Source organism: Eurypyga helias, unplaced genomic scaffold (assembly GCF_000690775.1).
Source record: "Eurypyga helias isolate BGI_N326 unplaced genomic scaffold, ASM69077v1 scaffold21099, whole genome shotgun sequence".
In the NCBI taxonomy this organism is placed as follows: Eukaryota; Metazoa; Chordata; class Aves; order Eurypygiformes; family Eurypygidae; genus Eurypyga; species Eurypyga helias.
In genome coordinates this window covers 2264-20339 of record NW_010270450.1, presented here as the reverse complement: position 1 = coordinate 20339, position 18076 = coordinate 2264, and the positions used below count along the sequence as shown (strand labels likewise).

The window sequence follows — 18076 nt, the reverse complement described above, 5'->3', positions numbered from 1 at the left end:
CGTCACCCCTTGTCCTGTCAACAGCATCCACTTCACCAAGCACGGACCAAGCATCCAGAGCACCCGAGCCGCCCAGCAGCAGCACTCACTGCAAGTGCGGGATCGAGGAGAGGGCAGCGATGGCAGGCTGGGTGCAGCAAAGGCTCTTTCCCATGACCGCTGCTTGCCCGAACGCGATGCGCAGTATGGGAAGAGGAATCCCATTCCCCCTGACAGGCCCCCCCCGGCCCAGAGCTGCTGCCTGCCGAGCGGGCGCTGAACTGGTATGAGCGCAGCTTTGTGTGGTCCTGGCACGAAGGCCGGGCTGTTCGGCCACGTGAACCGCTGACGTCCAGCCTGTCCTGCCCCAGAGCAGTAACCGGCAGCGGAAGTGTGCACGGGAGTCTGGATACCCCCATCTCCAAGCAGGAAAGAAGTCCCCTTTCCGGAATCCGGTGTTACCTGGGTACGCTTCCAGCAGTAGGAACAGCTCCGTGATGTGACTTCGGAGACTAACACCAGTGCACAACCCGAGGGCTCCACAGCCCCGCGGGAATTCTGACTGGGGCGGAGGGGACTAAGTGCTGCAGCAAGTTACACCGTCTGCAGGCTGGTTTATTCCAGAGCTGCTGCTCCGGAGCAGGACGCTGCGCACGCAGACTCCAGGAATAGGGACGCGAGCAAGTTGAGAGCCTGCGTGTGCTACTCCTAGTTGCCTACGAACTCCGGGATGTGTTTACAGGGCACGCAGACCTGAGCATGTCCTTCCCTGCAGCCTGCGGCAACGGCATCCAGTGAGGCTTCTGAGAGGTGCTCCAGCACCAAGTTCTGAAGCGTGAGAACAAAGGTAGACGATCACTTCCAAAAGCTGTGCTTTTAAAGACCCAGAGGATCCTGAATCACAAACTCAGTACATACTTCTGGGCTCAGGTACAGGCAGGGTCCAGTTCAGATGCAGAAAACCTCACTGAAAACGCCTTAAATTCTTACCCTGTAACATTTATTATAAAGCGAGTATGTGAGAAAGGCACAGGACTGAGAAAGGCACTGTAGTCGCCCTATTTCTGAGACGACCTGTGGCACAGACTGAGAAAAACTGAATTTACACCTTCCCCAGCCACAGGCTGGACAGTAACACCGCGATGTGCTCGGGCCACCTTCGCAACGAGAGGCGTAAGGATTCCCGAGACCCCCGACACGCGAGGCACCCGACACCTATCGAACACGAGAACGTGGCCTCATGCTGAAACAGCCGAGTCTTTCTGCGTTCCATCTGTTCTGGCACTACTGTTCTTCCTACGACTCCCACTCGGGGTCTCTGCCGACAACACCCAACCGACTGGACCCCCTCAGGTAACCTCAGTGGGTTTATATGGCCTGGAAACACACATTTTCCTTTCACGCCCCACACGCTTTTCTTTCTCCTGTTTGAAATTCCAGGTCACCCAAGGCAGAAACTGTAAATGGTACTTTTTATGGAGATGTAACACACACAGTGAAGCACACCAGGACGCTGTCAAACGCAGCGGCGTAATGCGGGGCCTCACCATGGCCGCGGTACAAAAACCTTAGCCAGGAAAAGCTTCGCTGAGGAAGCACGTGCACTGCAGCCACGCCGCTGGCACTGCGGGCGCCCTGGCTACCTCCCCCACCTTCCTGCCTGCCTATTCCCGCTGGCAGCAGTCTCCCTAGGCTTGGGTTTGCACTACGACAAACTGATGGACGAAAAACTGAACATGAGCCGGCCGTGTGCGCTGGCAGCCCAGAAGGCCAACCCTATCCTGGGCTGGATGATCAGAGGGCTGGAGCACCTCTCCTATGACGAAAGGCTGCGAGAACTGGGCTTGTTCAGCCTGGAGAAGAGGAGGCTCCGAGGAGACCTCATTGCAGCTTTCCAGTATCTGAAGGGGGCCTACAAGGGTACTGGGAGGGGACTTTTTACAAAGGCCTGTAGTGATAGGACAAGGGGTAATGGGTATAAATTGAAAGCGGGGAGGTTTAGATTAGATGTCAGGAAGAAATTCTTCACGGAGAGGGTGGGGAGGCACTGGAACAGGTTGCCCAGAGATGTTGTGGATGCCCCATCCCTGGATGGCTTCAAGGCCAGGCTGGATGAGGCTTTGAGCACCCTGGTCTAGTGCAAGGTGTCCCTGCCCATGGCAGGGGGGGTGGAACTAGATGATCTTTAAGGTCCCTTCCAACCCAAACCATTCTATGATTCTATGACAATTCAAACGCGCTGCGGTGAGTGCCCCTGTACAACCACCGACACGCACTGTCAGTTCTACTTACAATATCGGCATCTCCGTAGAACGCTGCCAGGTCGAGGGGCGTTCGCCCGTTTCTGTCCGTCTGGTCGGTGGCCGCACCGTTCTCCACTAGGTACTGCACCACCTCCCTGTGGCCTTTCAGACACGCCCAGCTCAAGGCTGACAGGCCCTCTTTGTCCAGAGACGAAATGGTTGCACCTGCAGAGCAAGAGTTAACTTTGCTGCGACGCTACTCCTGCGCAACCAGCAAAGGGACCTAACGCACCGAAACGCCGCGTGGCGCAGCTCGGCAGCCTTGGGCTGCTCTTCACGTCCTACCTGCAGAGAGCAGGAACTCCGTGGTGCTCAGATGCCCTTCGCACGAGGCCACCATGAGTGGCGTTCGGCCCTGCCTGTCACTCTCGTTCACGTCAGAGCCGTGCGCCACCAGGAGCTGAGCAACCTGAAACGGAACACAGCAACCTCAAAATAAATGGCTATTTATTTCGGGGTTTAAGTCAATTGCTATTTATTAGGGGGGTTGGAATGAGATGATTTTAAGGCCCCTTCCAACCCAAACGGTTGGGTGATCCTGTAGTCTGGCAGATGTAAAGTTTAGCCACAACAGCCGAACTCGCAGAGAAGAGGACGGAGTGTTAACTACAGCACTCGCTGAGAAACCCGGCATGGCACTCGCTGAGAAACCCGGCATGGCACTCGCTGAGAAACCCGGGAGGGCACTCGCTGAGAAACCCTGCGCCACGCAAGCCCTGGCTGCTTGGATGTGGGTGCTGCGGCAGGAGCGGCCAGCACGGGACGGCCCCGGACCATCAGGTTCCCTCTCCACGGCCAGAGAAGTGGTACAAGGGATCTGAAGTTGCCGCTGTTCTTGGTCTAGGGAAGAACCACTCTAACTCCCACGTTTTATTTTTCAGTGTACTACAACCAGGGCTGTCACGCGGCCAACGTGCTTTAGAACCACTTCAGACAGCTTAAGAAGTAACTCGAACACGCCACCTGAACTTGATGCAAACGCCTATCAGGACATTTGCAGTGATTTATCACGGGACTAGAGATGGGAGGATGTGCGGCCCACTCCCAAGGAACCCAGGAGTCTGGGAGATGTGTCAGACCTGCCAGTGCCCGTGCCGAACGGCACAGAGAAGCGGGGGAGTCCCTCTCCGATTAGCTCTCGTCACAACCGCTCCGTGGCCAAGCAGCAGCTCGCAGACGTCCAGCTTTCCTCTTCCAGCAGCAGCTGTCAGGGCTAGAGAAAGTGGTTTATCAGCATCGCCGCGGGCCGGATCACCTCATCCGGCACACGCACGTGACGCGAGCGTTACCAATGCCCAGCGTTCTCAGCTCGGCCGCTCCGTAACCTGTCACGGCTGTTTCCAGACTCAAAGGGATTAGTCAGGATCAGGACACGTCCACGAGCCACAGACGTGCTCTGGTGCGCAAACAGAAGGGTCTCAAAGGCAACACCTGCCAGGGGCACAGCCTGTGGGCTAAGAGGCATCTCTGTGAAAATTCTGGATAAACCCACCAGCCTGAGGCAGTTCTAGTTCCCTTTTCATTAACTGACTGCCGTGGCAGGAAAGCTCCCTCTCTGCCCACCAGGCCCTTCCCAAAGGTGAAGATGAGGGCAGCTCTGGGATCCCGCAGAGGGACTGTAGCTCAGGTTGCAGTACTGTTGGCTCGATCCCCAGCAGCACTGTCACCAAACGTCACTCGGACCTCTGCAGAAAGTCTGCCTCTTGGACAATTCCGCTTCATTCTGCACTAGTGAAAATCGCAGCAGGATCTCATTCAAGAGCTGCAGTTCCTGCGTGCCAACCTTTGCCCCGGGGCTTACGGGATCACTGTACGTTCCCAGTACAGAGACCCCGACATTCTCATTCACCTTAAAAACCTCCTCTGGCCGACCAGCGTACGTGGGCAGGAGCGAGCGCTCTCGGCCTCCAGCCAAAACGCGGCAATGCCGCCGCGTTTCCAGGGGTGGGCACAAACAGCCTGCCACCTCCTCCTGTCCCTACGCTCCTTGCTTTTCCCTGCGACGCTCACTGAACCCTGTAATAACCTATTTTCCCCCCAGTGATGTTTTCCCCTCCTCCATGGGGCTCACATCAACGTGGTTTGTGTCCTACATGGAGCTTGAGATGAAGATGGTTCTCCCTGTTGTGTAGAAGCATCGTCAGCCACGTTAGCCCTGTTCCCAAAACGAGTTCGTGTGCTGACTGGGCTCGTGGAAGGTGTCCCTGCCCATGGCAGGGGCTGGGACTGGATAATCTTTACGGTCCCTTCAACCCAAACTGTTCCGTGATTCCATGATTCTGTGGGAATCAGCAAAGGACTCGCCCCCCCATTTTCTAAATCCTAACACTCCGTATTTTCCAGTAAGAAGTGAGTCAAACTGTGAATTTGGTACTCATTTCTCAGCATTTTTAAACACGATAAAGTAGAATATTTAACAATTCCAGTGGATGCTGTAAGCAGCTGAAATTACAAACCCTGCAGGAAGCAGTAAATCCCTTGCTTGAAGAGCACTTGCCAAGCCGTCCCTCTGCACCGGCGGAGAGCCGCTGCGCTGCCGTCCAACCAACGGTCCAGACCCGAGCGACCGGAGGGGAACGGGCAGGGATCTCACACAGCCTTTGGGCAAAACCATCTGCCTTGTGCCACACCTTTCATCTTTTCACTCTCATGGTGTGAGACATTACAGCAACAACAGAACTCCCTGTGCCTTATCCAGGATAATCCCAGATTCAACAATTCCCCCAGTCAGCCTAAACACCAGGACAGACCCTGCTCAGAATTCCGGCTCCTTCTCAGTCAGCTGATCCGTACGGAACGGGCGAGGTTGGGAACACACCTCGGGAGATCTTCGACTCAGACAGGGTAAGGTGGGCTGTGGGAAGGGCGAGCCGGGGAGATTTGGCGAAGGGGCTTACCAGCTGCCCGCCCCACGTCCCCTCCATCCCTGTGATGTGACTCCCCGTCTGCTCCACCTGAATTCCCGGGTGCCTTGCCCCGAGCCCGCACTTCAGACACGGCCTTCAGCTGCACCGACGCGACGGAGCGTTGGGAATGGCAGTGAGGGGCTCCGGCTGCATCTCCCGCTCCAAGGCTCGCGACACAGAACGCCGTGGCAGGAGCCTCCGGGAAGAGCACACCAGGTCAGGATCTGAGCAAACAGCAGAACAGCCTGAAGGGAAACACGCTGCTCCTGGACACGGTGCCGCGGGGAAAGGGACATCTTTACGGCTGCTCTGTGCTGTTCCCAGGAGCGAGGGACTTGCCCTCTTTACAGCGGGCGCTCGTGAAACACGCTGCTCCTCACTCCATCTGCCCCGCACCGCCCGAGTTTTATCGCTGTCCGGTCCCACACCACGATCCCATTTACAAAACAGGCAGCGAGGAACCCTGCGCTGCAACGCAGTCACCCCCCCCCGAACATTCCGGCAGCACAAGGATTCCCACCCTTCCCACATGTGTTTCTACATTCAGTAACTGGAGTATCTCACGTAATGCCAGCCTGCGGCCGTCCTGACTCACTGACATGCTTTCCGTGTCCCAGACTCACTCCTCTGGATCCCAGAGAGCACAGAAGTGCCCCCCAGGAACTGCTCGGAGCTCCCGGACTCGGACCTTCGCCTCCAGCACAGCCGCAGGCTGCGTAAGGAAGCACGGACTTACCGAGTGAAGATGCCCAACGCATTGAGCAGGAACTTCAATTCAAAACTCAGACAAGAAAATACTAAAAGAGAAGGAATTCAGGGACGGATGTACGTGTCCTGGAATTCACTCGACTGCAACGAGGGTTTTGCATGTGCGTGGGCATAAAGAACAGTTGCCTCTCCGGCACGTGAGGAGGCTCCTGACAGGCACCGCAGAGGGAGGTGGGAGCCAGCCTCCGGCAACCTCAGCTGTTTAGTGGAGTGCAGATGTCACTCCTCCGGTAAAACGGGACAACGCGGGCTGCGCACCGCGTCTTTAACAACGTGTCTGGCACTTCCCAGGCGTACAAAGGCATGTCTTTCCACCCACTGCCTCGTCAGAGCAAAGGGAGGAAGTGCTTAGCACTTCGTACAGACAGATGAGATTTAAACCCAAAAGTCCTCACAGAAATTCTCCACCAAAGCCTGAAGTGCCACATGCCCGCGGCTCATCTTCTGTTCAACCAGGAGGGCAGCCATCTCCAGCAATCTGAATTGAACTCTTCTGCTCCACACAGGAACAGAACATTCAGTAAGGTAAAAACTCCGTCCTTCTGCTTAGAAACTGCGTTTTGTTTAAAAACCAAACCTGGTATTTTCCCAGGACTTTTATCACAGGAAATTAAATTAAAAAAAAAACAAATTAAGACCTGTTACTTCTTAACTGAACCAAGCAGGGCAAATGGCAAAAGGAAGTACCTGTTTCCCCCCACAGGGCATCGGTGTCATTGACGTCGACTTCACGCTCCGTCTCCGTTGTCAAGATGTGCCAAACTACCTGCAAATCCAGCAGCAGAGGCAGCGTGAGCGGCAGAAGCACCAGCCCCGGCGGGGACGGGGTGACCGCGCGCGGCCCTCGCACACGGGCGAGGAAAACCAGCGCTGCCCATCGCCCCCCTCAGCAAGCCCAGGATGACTTTCAGCACCACTTTAAGGCAACTGAGTGCTATTGAAAGCAGGTACAAACTGCTCCGTGCCTTTCTGCTACGTGGGCCAGGGTGTTTTACATGATCAGGATTTAATGAACTCAGGACAATCACGACAAACAGTGCCAGAAGTAGAAAGAAGGCCGCCCAGTTCAGCGAGGAAACTCCCTTTGTCTAGGCCAACGCGGCAGCAGGGACTACTTGCACGCAGCTTGTTCAACGGGCAGCCCGTGGGTTCCTCTTCCACCGCCCGCTCTGCTGCTTCTCAGAGCACCTTCACAGCTCCGAGCGTGCACTGGCCAGGGCGAGTTTCTGAGCCTGAGACAAGTGATACCTTCCCTGAGGGTCTGTCTTATTACGGGAGTTAGGTTTTGTAACCACCTGCTCCTAAAAGATGATTAAATTAGAACCTCTTCTGTTGGCTACTTTGAACAAATTCCCTAAGTGGGCAAAAGCAACGGGAGGGAAGGAGACAGCATGTGGGTAAGTGCAGGGAGCTCCAGATGTTTTGTACGCAATAGATGGAAAATCCAAACATTCAAATGCTAAAATGTAATTTATTTTCAAGGCAGGTAACAGCCAGGCCTTGTCCTAAAACCAGAGAGACGGACTTTTTCAGGTAGGAGCAATACCTGTGACCAATGGGATCTCGTTTGCTGGTAGTCAGGAGCTGACTGCTTTCATTTCATCGGTGGGCAGCAAACGAGCAAGGCGAGCGAGGGAACTGTCCATTCAGTCAAGTTAATCACAGTTCAGAATCCTCAAATCTGTACTGTGATCCAGGCGTGGCTTAAATCTCATGTAATAAATTAACTGCACAGGCATTTCTACGCTTGAATCATGGAAACAGCTTTAAAGAGCAGCTTCTTGATCTCATATCAACGAAAATAGATTTAAAGAAGGAAATATTTTAAAGCTCTTACTGAAGAGATTTTAAGTTTCTACTTCTGGCACATGGCTTGTAACACACACAGGAGATTCCATCAGCCCCGTGTGATTGCTATTCCAGCGTTGTGACTGGCCACTTTTCTATCAAGGTTAAGATCTCTCTTCCCAATGAACAGAAGAGACACTTCCACTGTCTACACAGCTCAAGGATTTTGAGTATTCCTCAGTGTTGTGCACGGAACAATACCCTAACACTGGCCAGCACCTCCTGTACCAGACACGCACGGCCCCGTTCCTGGCTGAAGCGAGGCGGAGTCGCCAACCTGACACGTGCATCCGGCTGCAGCCACGCGTGTGCAGGGATGAGCCCTACACAGCTTGTTATACCATGCAGAAAACATCAACCCCAAGCACAAACGTCAGGGGCGGATCACGGATACAGAACACCATCAGAACCACTAGAGACCGAGGACGACTTCCAACCCCAGCGCGAAAAGGTAGACAGGAAATTACACATCAATAAATCCTGAAGGAAACTATATTATTGGATAACCCAGTACAGCGCTGCAGGCAGATGCTAAGAACGCATCCTACTTCAACTGCCAGAAGTTTCAGTTTCAGTTTCTACTGCCCAGCCCTCTTCTGCAAACAGCACCGTTACACCACTCTGGTGAACTCAAAGTGCGTGGCACCGCCCCAGCGACGGCCCTACCTGGCGGTGTCCCATGCTGGAAGCCGCGGTCAGCGCCTGCTGCAGCGCCTGGCTCCTCCTTGGTGAATTCTGCTCTTGGGAAGGCGTTCTCCAAACCACACTGAGCAAGTACTCCAGGACATGGCAGTGCCCTCGCAGTGCGCTGTGGACCACAGCACACTGGCCCTTCTTGTCGACGCAGTCAGCCTGCGTTGGAAAACGAATGTCAGAAGCTGGAAAGCCTGGCAAAGGCCGGGAGAACCTCCCACCCAGGCACCACAGGACAGCAAGGTCACTCCTGTCTTCTAGCAGGGCAAGAAGGAGGACCTGGGGCACCAAAGGCCAAACAGCCACACCTTGGGTGCTGGGAAGGTGACGGAGGAACTAATCCTGCACACCACTTAGGAACCCGGGAAGGACAAGGTGATCGGGAGTCGTCAGCACGGGCTTACAAAGGGGGAATTGCTTCACCCCGACAGCTTCCTCCACTGAGGCGAGTGGCTTGGCAGGAGGAACTGGGGATGCTGTCTACCTTGGCTTTAGCAAGGTTTCTGACACGGTCTGCCCTAGCACCGTCACGGACAGGCTGGTGAGCCCAGGCTCCGTGAGTGCGCAGTGGGCTGGACCCAAACCTGCCTCAACTGCCCGGAGGGTTGTGCTCAGCGGCACAGGGAAAACGCCTCTGGGGACTCCCCGTCCCCAAGTCTGTGTGTGTTAATTATAGAATCCACAACAGTTTTCTTAAGCCTTGGCATGATCTTCCTGGTCGCAAACGTTGCAATCTGTGCACCAGCTCACCTTGGCACCTTTTCTGCACAGCAGTGAGACGATGTTCATGTGGCCCGCAGCAGCTGCGTAACTGAGGGCTGTCATCCCGCTTTCTGAGGGTCCATCAATAGCAGCTCCAAACTCTAGTAAAAGAGTGACCATTTCTTCATGCCCAAGGTGTGACTGAACACACAGCACTGGAGCATTATTTAGTACTTCAGTCCTGTAATTCACGTTTGCTCCTGCCAGGATCAGCAGCCGACTCACCTAAAAAGTTCATTTAAACACAGTACATGTTTCCTCAGGTTTGTCTGAATTTGTTAAGAGACTTTGACATCCTGACTCAGGTACTCATATGTTACTCCTTAATTTTGATGCATATTTTGTTGCCAGACACTGACTTTATCACATATATAGCGATGTGGAAGTTTAAAATCACCTGTTATCAAACCCGTTATTGTACTACTGAACCACCTACCCCCAGTACAACTCACCCCTCCCCCGAAACCCACTCCTCTCACCCCAACTCCATCCGTTGTACCGGTAGCACTTCGGAAGGTCTGACTGGCCATTACTCTGCAGATTCACGTAACAGACTCCGTAAAAAGCCATCCCAAAGAAACGGCAAGAGCCTGTGCGTGTGTGCGCGTGCACAGCCAAATTTCCAATCCCAAGTCTTAGCATTTGGTTGAAGTTGCAACTTGCCAACTTGGATTTCCCTGCCCATAATTCAGGGATTGAAATAACAGGGCAAAGTTCTGGTGGTTTACATCCGTTCACTCTCACAGTATTTTCCCTTTCCAATTCCCTGGAGACTTCCCCGTACTCTGAACTCTGAATCAGGCGGTACACCTCGCCCCCAAAAACCCATCTGCACACTTATCGATGCTACAGAGCACAGTGACACCCGAAGTGGAGTGAAACCCCTCCTCCTGTCAGAACTACCAAGGAAAACTGAGCTGGGCTCTAACAGCACCTTTATGAGGTACATGAAGGGCTCTTACCACGGGGTTCCATTACGGGTGCACGGCAGCGGCCGCCTTCGTGCATTAATCTCCACGCTCACACCAGTGACAGCGGCAGATGAAGCCCCGTACGCGAGGGCTCGTTCTCTTACCTTCACATTGGGCGTGTAGATGTTCCTCAGAGAAGCGAGGGCTGCAGACAGTCCGTCAGTGCTATAACCAACCCACAGGGCTTGGAGATGACTGGAAGAAACCCCAGTCCTTTTACTGAGACCCTAACAGAAACAACAGGAAAGCTCTGAGTTTCTACCTCCATCTCACCAGCGTGAAGAGAAGGAGCAGTTTTGTCTGTTCGCATTACTGAGAATCTTGCATAAGCTTCTAACGAATCGTTAAAGCACCTCAGAGGAGACTCTCTCGGACACATCCATCCAAAGGGGTCACAAAGCCTACGAAGGGTGTAAGCTTTACCTTAAAGATGTGAGCTTTCAGTATATGATGGCCAAGTTCCATAGTCTGCTGGCGGTTTAACTTCCCCTCTTGTCGAGAAAACATGAAGGCCAGCAGAGCGTGTCCATTCCTACAGAGGATTAAGAGAGTGGCTTTTGTAACCGCACGTGCAGCGAATGCCCTTCCCGCCTGCGTGCCTGTCGGAGCAGCTCACCCTCCCTTGGCAGCCGACGGAAACGCACCACTACGTCTCCACAAAATCCCTTCTATAACAAAGGGGTCTAAAGAAAACGGCAGATTTCCAAGGGGAAACACTCTCCTGGTATTTCTGTCACCTCACAGGAGGCCGTGTCGGAGCCAGCGCAGCTCCGGACACCCATTTCCATACTGCTCCCTTCTGCCACCTCACAGTCTGGAACGGCAGGGACCGGATCGAGGCGACTGTGCGATAACCGCGTCTTCGCAGGGTGAGGCCAGTTCCACTGCTGCGAACTCCGGGAGGAAACGTGTACGTAGTAACCCCACGTGCACATCGTCAGCGGTCAGAGTTCTCGGGAACAGTGGAAGTGGGCTCACCCTGGGCAAAGGCAGTCACCCCCACTCGTCAATCAGACTATACAGGAGCTGGCCAAGGAAGCGTATGCTAATTAGACTAATCATTGGGGGACGAGGCTGTGGGGGGCTTCTCGCCCCATCTTCAGGGATTTCTGCACAGAACGTCCAAAGCCGAGGCGACAGGCAGCCATTGGCCCTGCGTGTCCGGAATCGCACGGGCGCAGGGAGCAGCTACCAACGCTGGAAGGGCAGCACCCAACCAGCCTGCTGCCCTGCGAATTCCACCCCCTGAGCTGGCTTTGAGACCCCCACTCGGAGGCGCCAAGCAGCCCTGTGTCGGCAATAACTGCACGTCACCATCGTTTGTCCTCTTGCAAGCCCAACCCCCCAGAACCCCGAAGAACAGGAAGGGAGCGGGAGATGCTGACTGCGAGGATGTGCATAGCCAGTAAGCGTTACTGTCTCCGATCCAGTACTTCTTGCCGAGGCCAAGGGGGTGGGAAGGAACAACGCCATGAGGATACTTCTACAGGACTGAATGTCTCGGTATGATCTGTTCTCTCTCTTCCTGCACTCAGAACAGGGCAAGCGTTGCTGACCACGGCTCACGACATGAACAACATGCCACATTAACGTCATCCTCTCACTGCCCCGTGAAGGCAGCAAAGTCAAGTGCAGGTCTGCAAGCTCTACAAGGTCAGTTACGCCTCGTGACCTCTGACACTGCACGTCCAGTCTACCTCTAAGGACACAGAGGTTTTCATTCTGGAAACAGCCGGGGCGCCTGTGTTGTGGCCTTACTCTCTCCTCCCACCAACTGCTGCAGCCAGCTGTATGAGCCCTACCTGCAGCTATTGGAAGAGAGCCTCCCGCAGGTTCGCTCACCTTGGCTCACACAGGAAGTCCGTATTTTCTCCGTCGGCTCTCCAAACAAGCCATTCCCTGAAGGAAGGGTGGCAGAACATGCGTGTTTTGTCACGTCTCTTTACCAGAAAACACGAAAGGGCTTCCATCCTTTGGCTGAAGTCTTCCCACTCTTGTTCACCATGTATCTGGCCTGCGTTAATAGCCTGGAAGATCTGGTCATCCGTCATGGGATGGAGGGATGCCAGCGCCACGTTGAGTATTGGCAGGGCCCGCTCAAAGGCGGAGTTTGTCATGAACTTCATGTTGCACTGCAGTAAGTACAGTTCTGACAGAGAGACGGGAACAACCTTGTAGCTCGCACTTTTGATTACTAAGTGACCTTTTTGGAAAAGATCCAGAGTGAGTTTCAGATAGAGATAAGATCCCAGGCTTCTCGTGATCAGGTGGTTACTCACTTTCCCAATAATAGCTGCATCAGCTTTTCCATTTAAAGATATGTTGTTTATAATTTCCTGGCTGTTATTAATCCTGTACTGAATATACGCATTCAAGTCATCATGAATTTCTTTGTTGTCTGGAAAACTGTCCAGGGATATTGTGACAAAGGGCAGTGAACTTACTACTTCCTGTGAGGGGGAGAGGGGAAAAACAGAGAAAGAAAAAACCCAGAGAGGCATTACAGTATTTACAGTATTACCCACTGAAAACTCCGCAGTGCATCTTTGCTGCCTCTCTCCCATAATGAGCACCAGCGAGATTAAAGAGAAATTCTCTGCGATGGCGCTGCCCCTGCTGTGCCCTGGTAAGAGGCAGAAGAGTATTTCTACACTAGGCACCAAGTACCTCAGCCTTTTCCTCATCCCCTGCCCCTGTGTTCCCCCCACACCGAGTCAGCGACGAAGACTCTCCTTACCCCTCTGTTCGTAGCTCATGTATTTACAGAAACACCCTTGTTGCCTTTCACACCAGCAGCAGAAGACGTTCCAGCTGGGCTCTGGCCCTTCTGAACTCCTCCCTGCGACCTCACAGCATCCCTGTCCTCCTGACCTGCCTGCCCCTTCTTCCAGAGCTCCCAAACTCTCCTTTTTCCCTGAGTTCCAGCCAAAGCTCAGCCAGGCCCATCTTCTTCCCTGCCACTCATCTCCCAGCACATGGGGACAGCCCACTCCTGTGCGCTAAGGATTTCCTTCCGGAAGAATGCCCGGCCTTCCTGGGCTCCTTTGCCCTTCAGGACTGTTTCACCAGGGACTCTGCCAACCGGGCTCCGAAACAGGCCAAAGTCAGCCCTCAGGAACCTCAAGGCGGCTGCACGGCTCACCCCCTCCTTGCTTCTCCAAGGATGCAAAACTCCATTATTTGGTGATCAGCACACCCCAGACGGTCTCCAACCGTCATGTCCCACCAGTCCTTCACTGTTCCCAGGCAGCAGCTCCATCCCTGGCTGGCTGCTCATTGCCGTGGCAGAAGGTTCTCTTCCACCCGCTCCAGACACCCCCTGCCCCGTCCTTCTCTGCCCTGTTGTATCCCAGCACACTTCTGGTCGGTTGAAGACCCCCACAACAAGAAGAACTAGGGAGTGTGAGACTTCTCCCAGTCGCTTACAGAGTGTCTTGCTGCCTGGTCATCCTGGTTTTGGGGGTCTGTAACAGCCCCCACCATGAGATCTGCCCTGTTGGCCTCCCCCTGATTCTTACCCACAAACACTCAACCCTATCGTCACCATCATCAATCTTTAGACAATTAAAACCCTCCCTAACCTACAGGGCTACCCCACTGCCTCACTTTACTCGCTTATCCCTTCTGAAGAGTTTATAGCCCCGCGGGGCCAGCCGCCCCCCCACGTGGCCGTGACGGCAGCTCTATCAGATTTCCTGCTGGGCAGTGCCTTCCAGCTCCTCCTGTTGGCTGCCCACGCCGCACGCTTTGGTGCGGATGCACTTCAGTTGGGCTACAGATCCCGCCACCTTTCTGGGGGGAGACGCCCCTATTCCTACGTGATCACCCCCAGGCGCTTCCACGGTTTCTCGCACGTCAGTAGCCCTTGAGTCTGCCGCCACGCGGGTCTGCGTCCCCCCCTCCACTGAGACAGCAGCCCCAAGGCTCAGGGACACACTGGTGTGCCGCCCCCAGGCCTGTCTCCAGCGAGCCTGGCTTTGTCCCTTCCCCCCTCAAATCCAGTCCAAAGCTCTTTAATAAGCTCTGCACAAAGACCCCTGCGCCCCCGAGATGGCAAAGGGCCTGGTGTCCGGCAAACCGACCCACGACCAAACCCCCCAACTCCTGCGCTGACACCAGGCTCGGGGCGGGGCTGCTGGTTCCTCCCGGTTCCTCCTGGTTCCTCCCTCCCCGGCTCCGACTGCACCACTTGTATTACCCACACTACGCGCTTGCTCCAGGCGCCGACTCAGAACACACGGGCCTCCGACGTCAGGCCCGTGCTCTGTACAGAACACGCAACAACCAAGGACGGAAGAAAAGGCACCCCAGAGATTCGGACTCCTCTAAAATCCAGTAACGCGAGAGAAGAGATCACTTGGTCCCGAGGGGAAGAAAATCCTCAGAGGAGTGTTACCTGGAAGTTTGTTCTTACAGTCACAATGAGCTTCAGCCAGGATGGAAACTTCGAAATGATGCTTGTGATAAACGAAGACAGCGTGTCACCGTAATCGGGCTTATGAAATTCAGCCTCATTTAAACCATCTATCAGAATGATGTAGTCTTCCTCAGGAATCTTCCGCTCTGGAAAGTGACAACAGAAGAGGGAAGAGGAGAATTTGTATTCATCTGTAAGTGACGTATCTTTATCCCCAGATTTTGACCACCAAGAAATAAAAGCGTATCTTCCTGCGCAGCAGTACCTCTGATGGCATTTAAGCATTCTTTAGGAGATCAAAACCAGGGTCAGGAGCCCTAAGACCACGCTGCCGTCCAAGGCTCCAGCGGCCAGTTGCAGGAGCGGTTTCTACCGCACTACTGCTCTGGGTCTGTTTCGCTGCTGGTTTTGAGAGTGGAGGGATTGAACAAGGCTGTTCACGCGTCAGGAAGGAGAGAAGCAGGGGCGTGGGAGGAGCCATATGTAGGCTGTTTAAGCTACGAGTTACCACTGCTTTAGTTCGTAGCCATTTACTTAGATCCCATCCTCTGCTGGGCTTACCAAAGAAACAAACAAACAAACGTGCAGTGTGCGCAAGTCAGAAAGGCACCGGCTTACACTTGCAGCTCCGAGGAGAAAAGGTTATTTGGCAACAGGTTCAGAAACCAGGAAGAGTCATTTTGAGCACTTCCTAAGGCTGAAAATCCCAGATTTTCCAATGGCTTTCACAGGTACTTGCTGACAGGCAACAGACAGGCTACCTTTCCTGAGGTGTGACAGCGGTTCCAGCACTCCCCTCTGAAAAGCTGCTGCTGGCTCCTGGACGCAGGATCTCAGGCTAAGCATGCTCTGCAAGTGAGGCTCTCTGACGAGGAGATCCCTGTACGCTGCCAACTGATGAGAACGACAGAGTAACGCGGCAACGCTGTGCACGAACTCCGGGACGAGACACGTGTACGTGTTGTCAGCTTGACAGTAGTGGTAAGCAACGACCTGGAGAACGACAGAAGACAAGTGTTGCCCCTTCAGTCTGTAAGGCGGTTGGTTAGGTAGTCCAGGCGGTAGGTTAGTTAGTTCAACTACGGTCACGTGTTACCAAATTTCTCTTTCAACTGGAAAATACTTTTCAGCATCAGAATAATTATCCAAGCCCACACCTGGTCTCAGATGGCCTGTGTCAGCGAGGCAGGAAGGATTAATTTGACCTTGTAGGGCAGGCAAAGAGGAGAAGAAATGCAAGTGTAAATTCTGGCAGGAAAACGTGGCAATCTGGGCTGCTGCCATTTGGATACGGGGGTAAACAGCAAAGGAACTAAGCAGCACAGGAAAAATAACTTGAGGCTCCGACCAAGTGAGGTGTTAGCTACAGCTCAAGAGCAACGAGCCAAGGAATAACGTGACCATCATCAGGCCAAAGCAAACGCCAGACATCCTCCTACAGCCCACAGAGAAAGAGGGCAGCTGGCTTCGTTCCCATTATCACAGAGGTGTGTCTCACTTCAGCGATAAGGTGGGCCATGGCTCTTCGGGAAAAAAGTCAAGCCACAAGGAAAACAGGGTGCTGACAGCAAATGGAGTCGGCACTTCGGTGGCTTTCGTAACGTGGTGCCCAGAGTAGACAGAGCCCCGCAGACCGCGGCAAGGCCCCATGTTTTCCTCACAACCCTTCGCATAAAGTATGCAATTAAGACATTAATTGGTTTTACTACTCAGGCAAACAACAGAACACTTATCGTAATCATCTAACACAAAGGTAGCTTCTAATTGCTCAGCCTCTCAGAGCACGGAGAGGAGACCGCATGCCGACTCCACCTGCATCACAGAATACAGATGGATTACGCACACTCCAAGCATCTCCCTTTCTTTCCCACGTTTTGCTTTGGAAGGTACGACCGAGCACCTGGAGAGAGCACACAGCACCTTCTGCAGGGAAAGGACCCCAACCCCCCTGACACAGAAATGGGACGGGGGGTCTGTAACGGAACTCTGGCCGAGACCAGGCAGAATTCAAGGGATAACCCCAGGGGCAGCAGGAAGGTGCCGGCTCCCACCAGTCACGGGCGGACACACCTTCCAGGGGCAGCTGAGGTTGGAAAGTCCAAGGCTTCTTCTCCCATCACTGCCCACGGGTACTCCCAGAGCCTTTGCACAGCGACTGTCCCCCCGGCTAGAGGTTTTCTAGGATACTGACAATTCATCAGGAAGTGCAAACTCACCTTGGAAGCAAGGCGGCTCACGGAGTCACCTGCTTCCTTTCGGGATTCAGGACCAGCGGCGCAATCCGGAGTCTTCAGCGTGCCGGCAGTGCTGGCTGGGGGAGCGGACGGAGGCAACTGACTTAAGGGAATCTCCTGACAGGAGTCGCCACCTGTTTTTAAAAAGCAATAAAAACGAGACCCAGTTTGCTGACAGCAGGTCGTGCTACAGGAAGGACAACCTCGTGGCGCAGCTCTGCTGGCAGAGTGCCAACGGACACCGAGCAGCGGTTTACAAGGCGCCTGCAGCTCGCCTGATAAATACAGGCAGAGATTTGCAACTTTTCCAGCTGAAAACACTTCAGTGACTGTTGGATCAGAAGCACAGAATTACTGAAAGCCAAACCATGCTGACGGGAAGAATTTCCACAAAACCACGTGTGCGATGACTTACTTGAACTACCAGTCACTCTGTGACCGAACCCTTGGGAAACACACAACTTATCACCATCGATATGTGATGTATCAGTGGGGGAGGCAGCAGTAACGGCAGGCACAGCAGCCTTCCCGTTAACGCAGGGACTGGACCGGTCGACAGAATCCTACGGATCCCTGTAGAAGACGGCACGAGCGTCTCCACAGCTTTGCTCTTGCCTCTGCCGACACGCCATGGAAAACGCGTGGCAGTGAAAAGTGTGCGGTGCCCAGTGGGGAAGAACCTGTCACGTGCCGCTCCGACCTGAGCGGAGAAGCTGCTCCGGCCACAGGACCAGAGCTGGAGGCATGCGCTGCCCAAGAGAGGGAAGAGACTGCACGCCGTCCCCATTCCGCCGTCCCTGCCAGCGGGCTGAGCCCACGGCACGGTGCGTGGGAGCTGTGGTCAGTGCCCACCACTGCAGGGGTTTCCCTTCCTCGCCGGGGGAAACCAGCGCTTCCCGAGTGCCGCGAGGCAGAAAAGCACCCAGCATTCTGACCCACCCGTGCAATAACCCCAACAGGCACTCACGGAAGAAACCTACTTTTGGGGGAGGGGTTAGGGCTGTTGGACGCTATCTGCCGCATGCGAGTCCCATGGCAGCTAAGTGCCACCAGCCGCGAGATAACGGCCGTCTTCCCAAATCCCACATTTCCAGTGACAACTGCTCCCCGGCTCGCTGCCGCATCAGTGTCCTTCAGTCTCTCTTCGATGGCGCGGAACAGCCACTCCCTCCCAACAAACACCGAGTCAGTCGTT

The 18076-nt window shown here is 54.3% G+C and overlaps 1 protein-coding gene across 1 annotated transcript in view; it reads right to left on the bottom strand.

Annotated features, from left to right (window-relative positions):
- LOC104514710 (protein TANC1-like) overlaps positions 1 to 18072 on the bottom strand; it is a gene marked incomplete at both ends in the record, with an annotated part of 24398 nt that extends 6326 nt beyond the window's left edge. The window contains 13 exon segments of the mRNA XM_010158461.1: positions 2272 to 2447; positions 2568 to 2691; positions 3362 to 3495; positions 6644 to 6722; positions 8471 to 8656; positions 9248 to 9484; positions 10335 to 10457; positions 10654 to 10762; positions 12073 to 12680; positions 14627 to 14793; positions 15409 to 15640; positions 16864 to 17015; positions 17862 to 18072. Coding sequence (XP_010156763.1) covers positions 2272 to 2447; positions 2568 to 2691; positions 3362 to 3495; positions 6644 to 6722; positions 8471 to 8656; positions 9248 to 9484; positions 10335 to 10457; positions 10654 to 10762; positions 12073 to 12680; positions 14627 to 14793; positions 15409 to 15640; positions 16864 to 17015; positions 17862 to 18072 — 2538 coding nt within the window.
- Between the last annotated feature and the right edge of the window lie 4 nt (positions 18073 to 18076).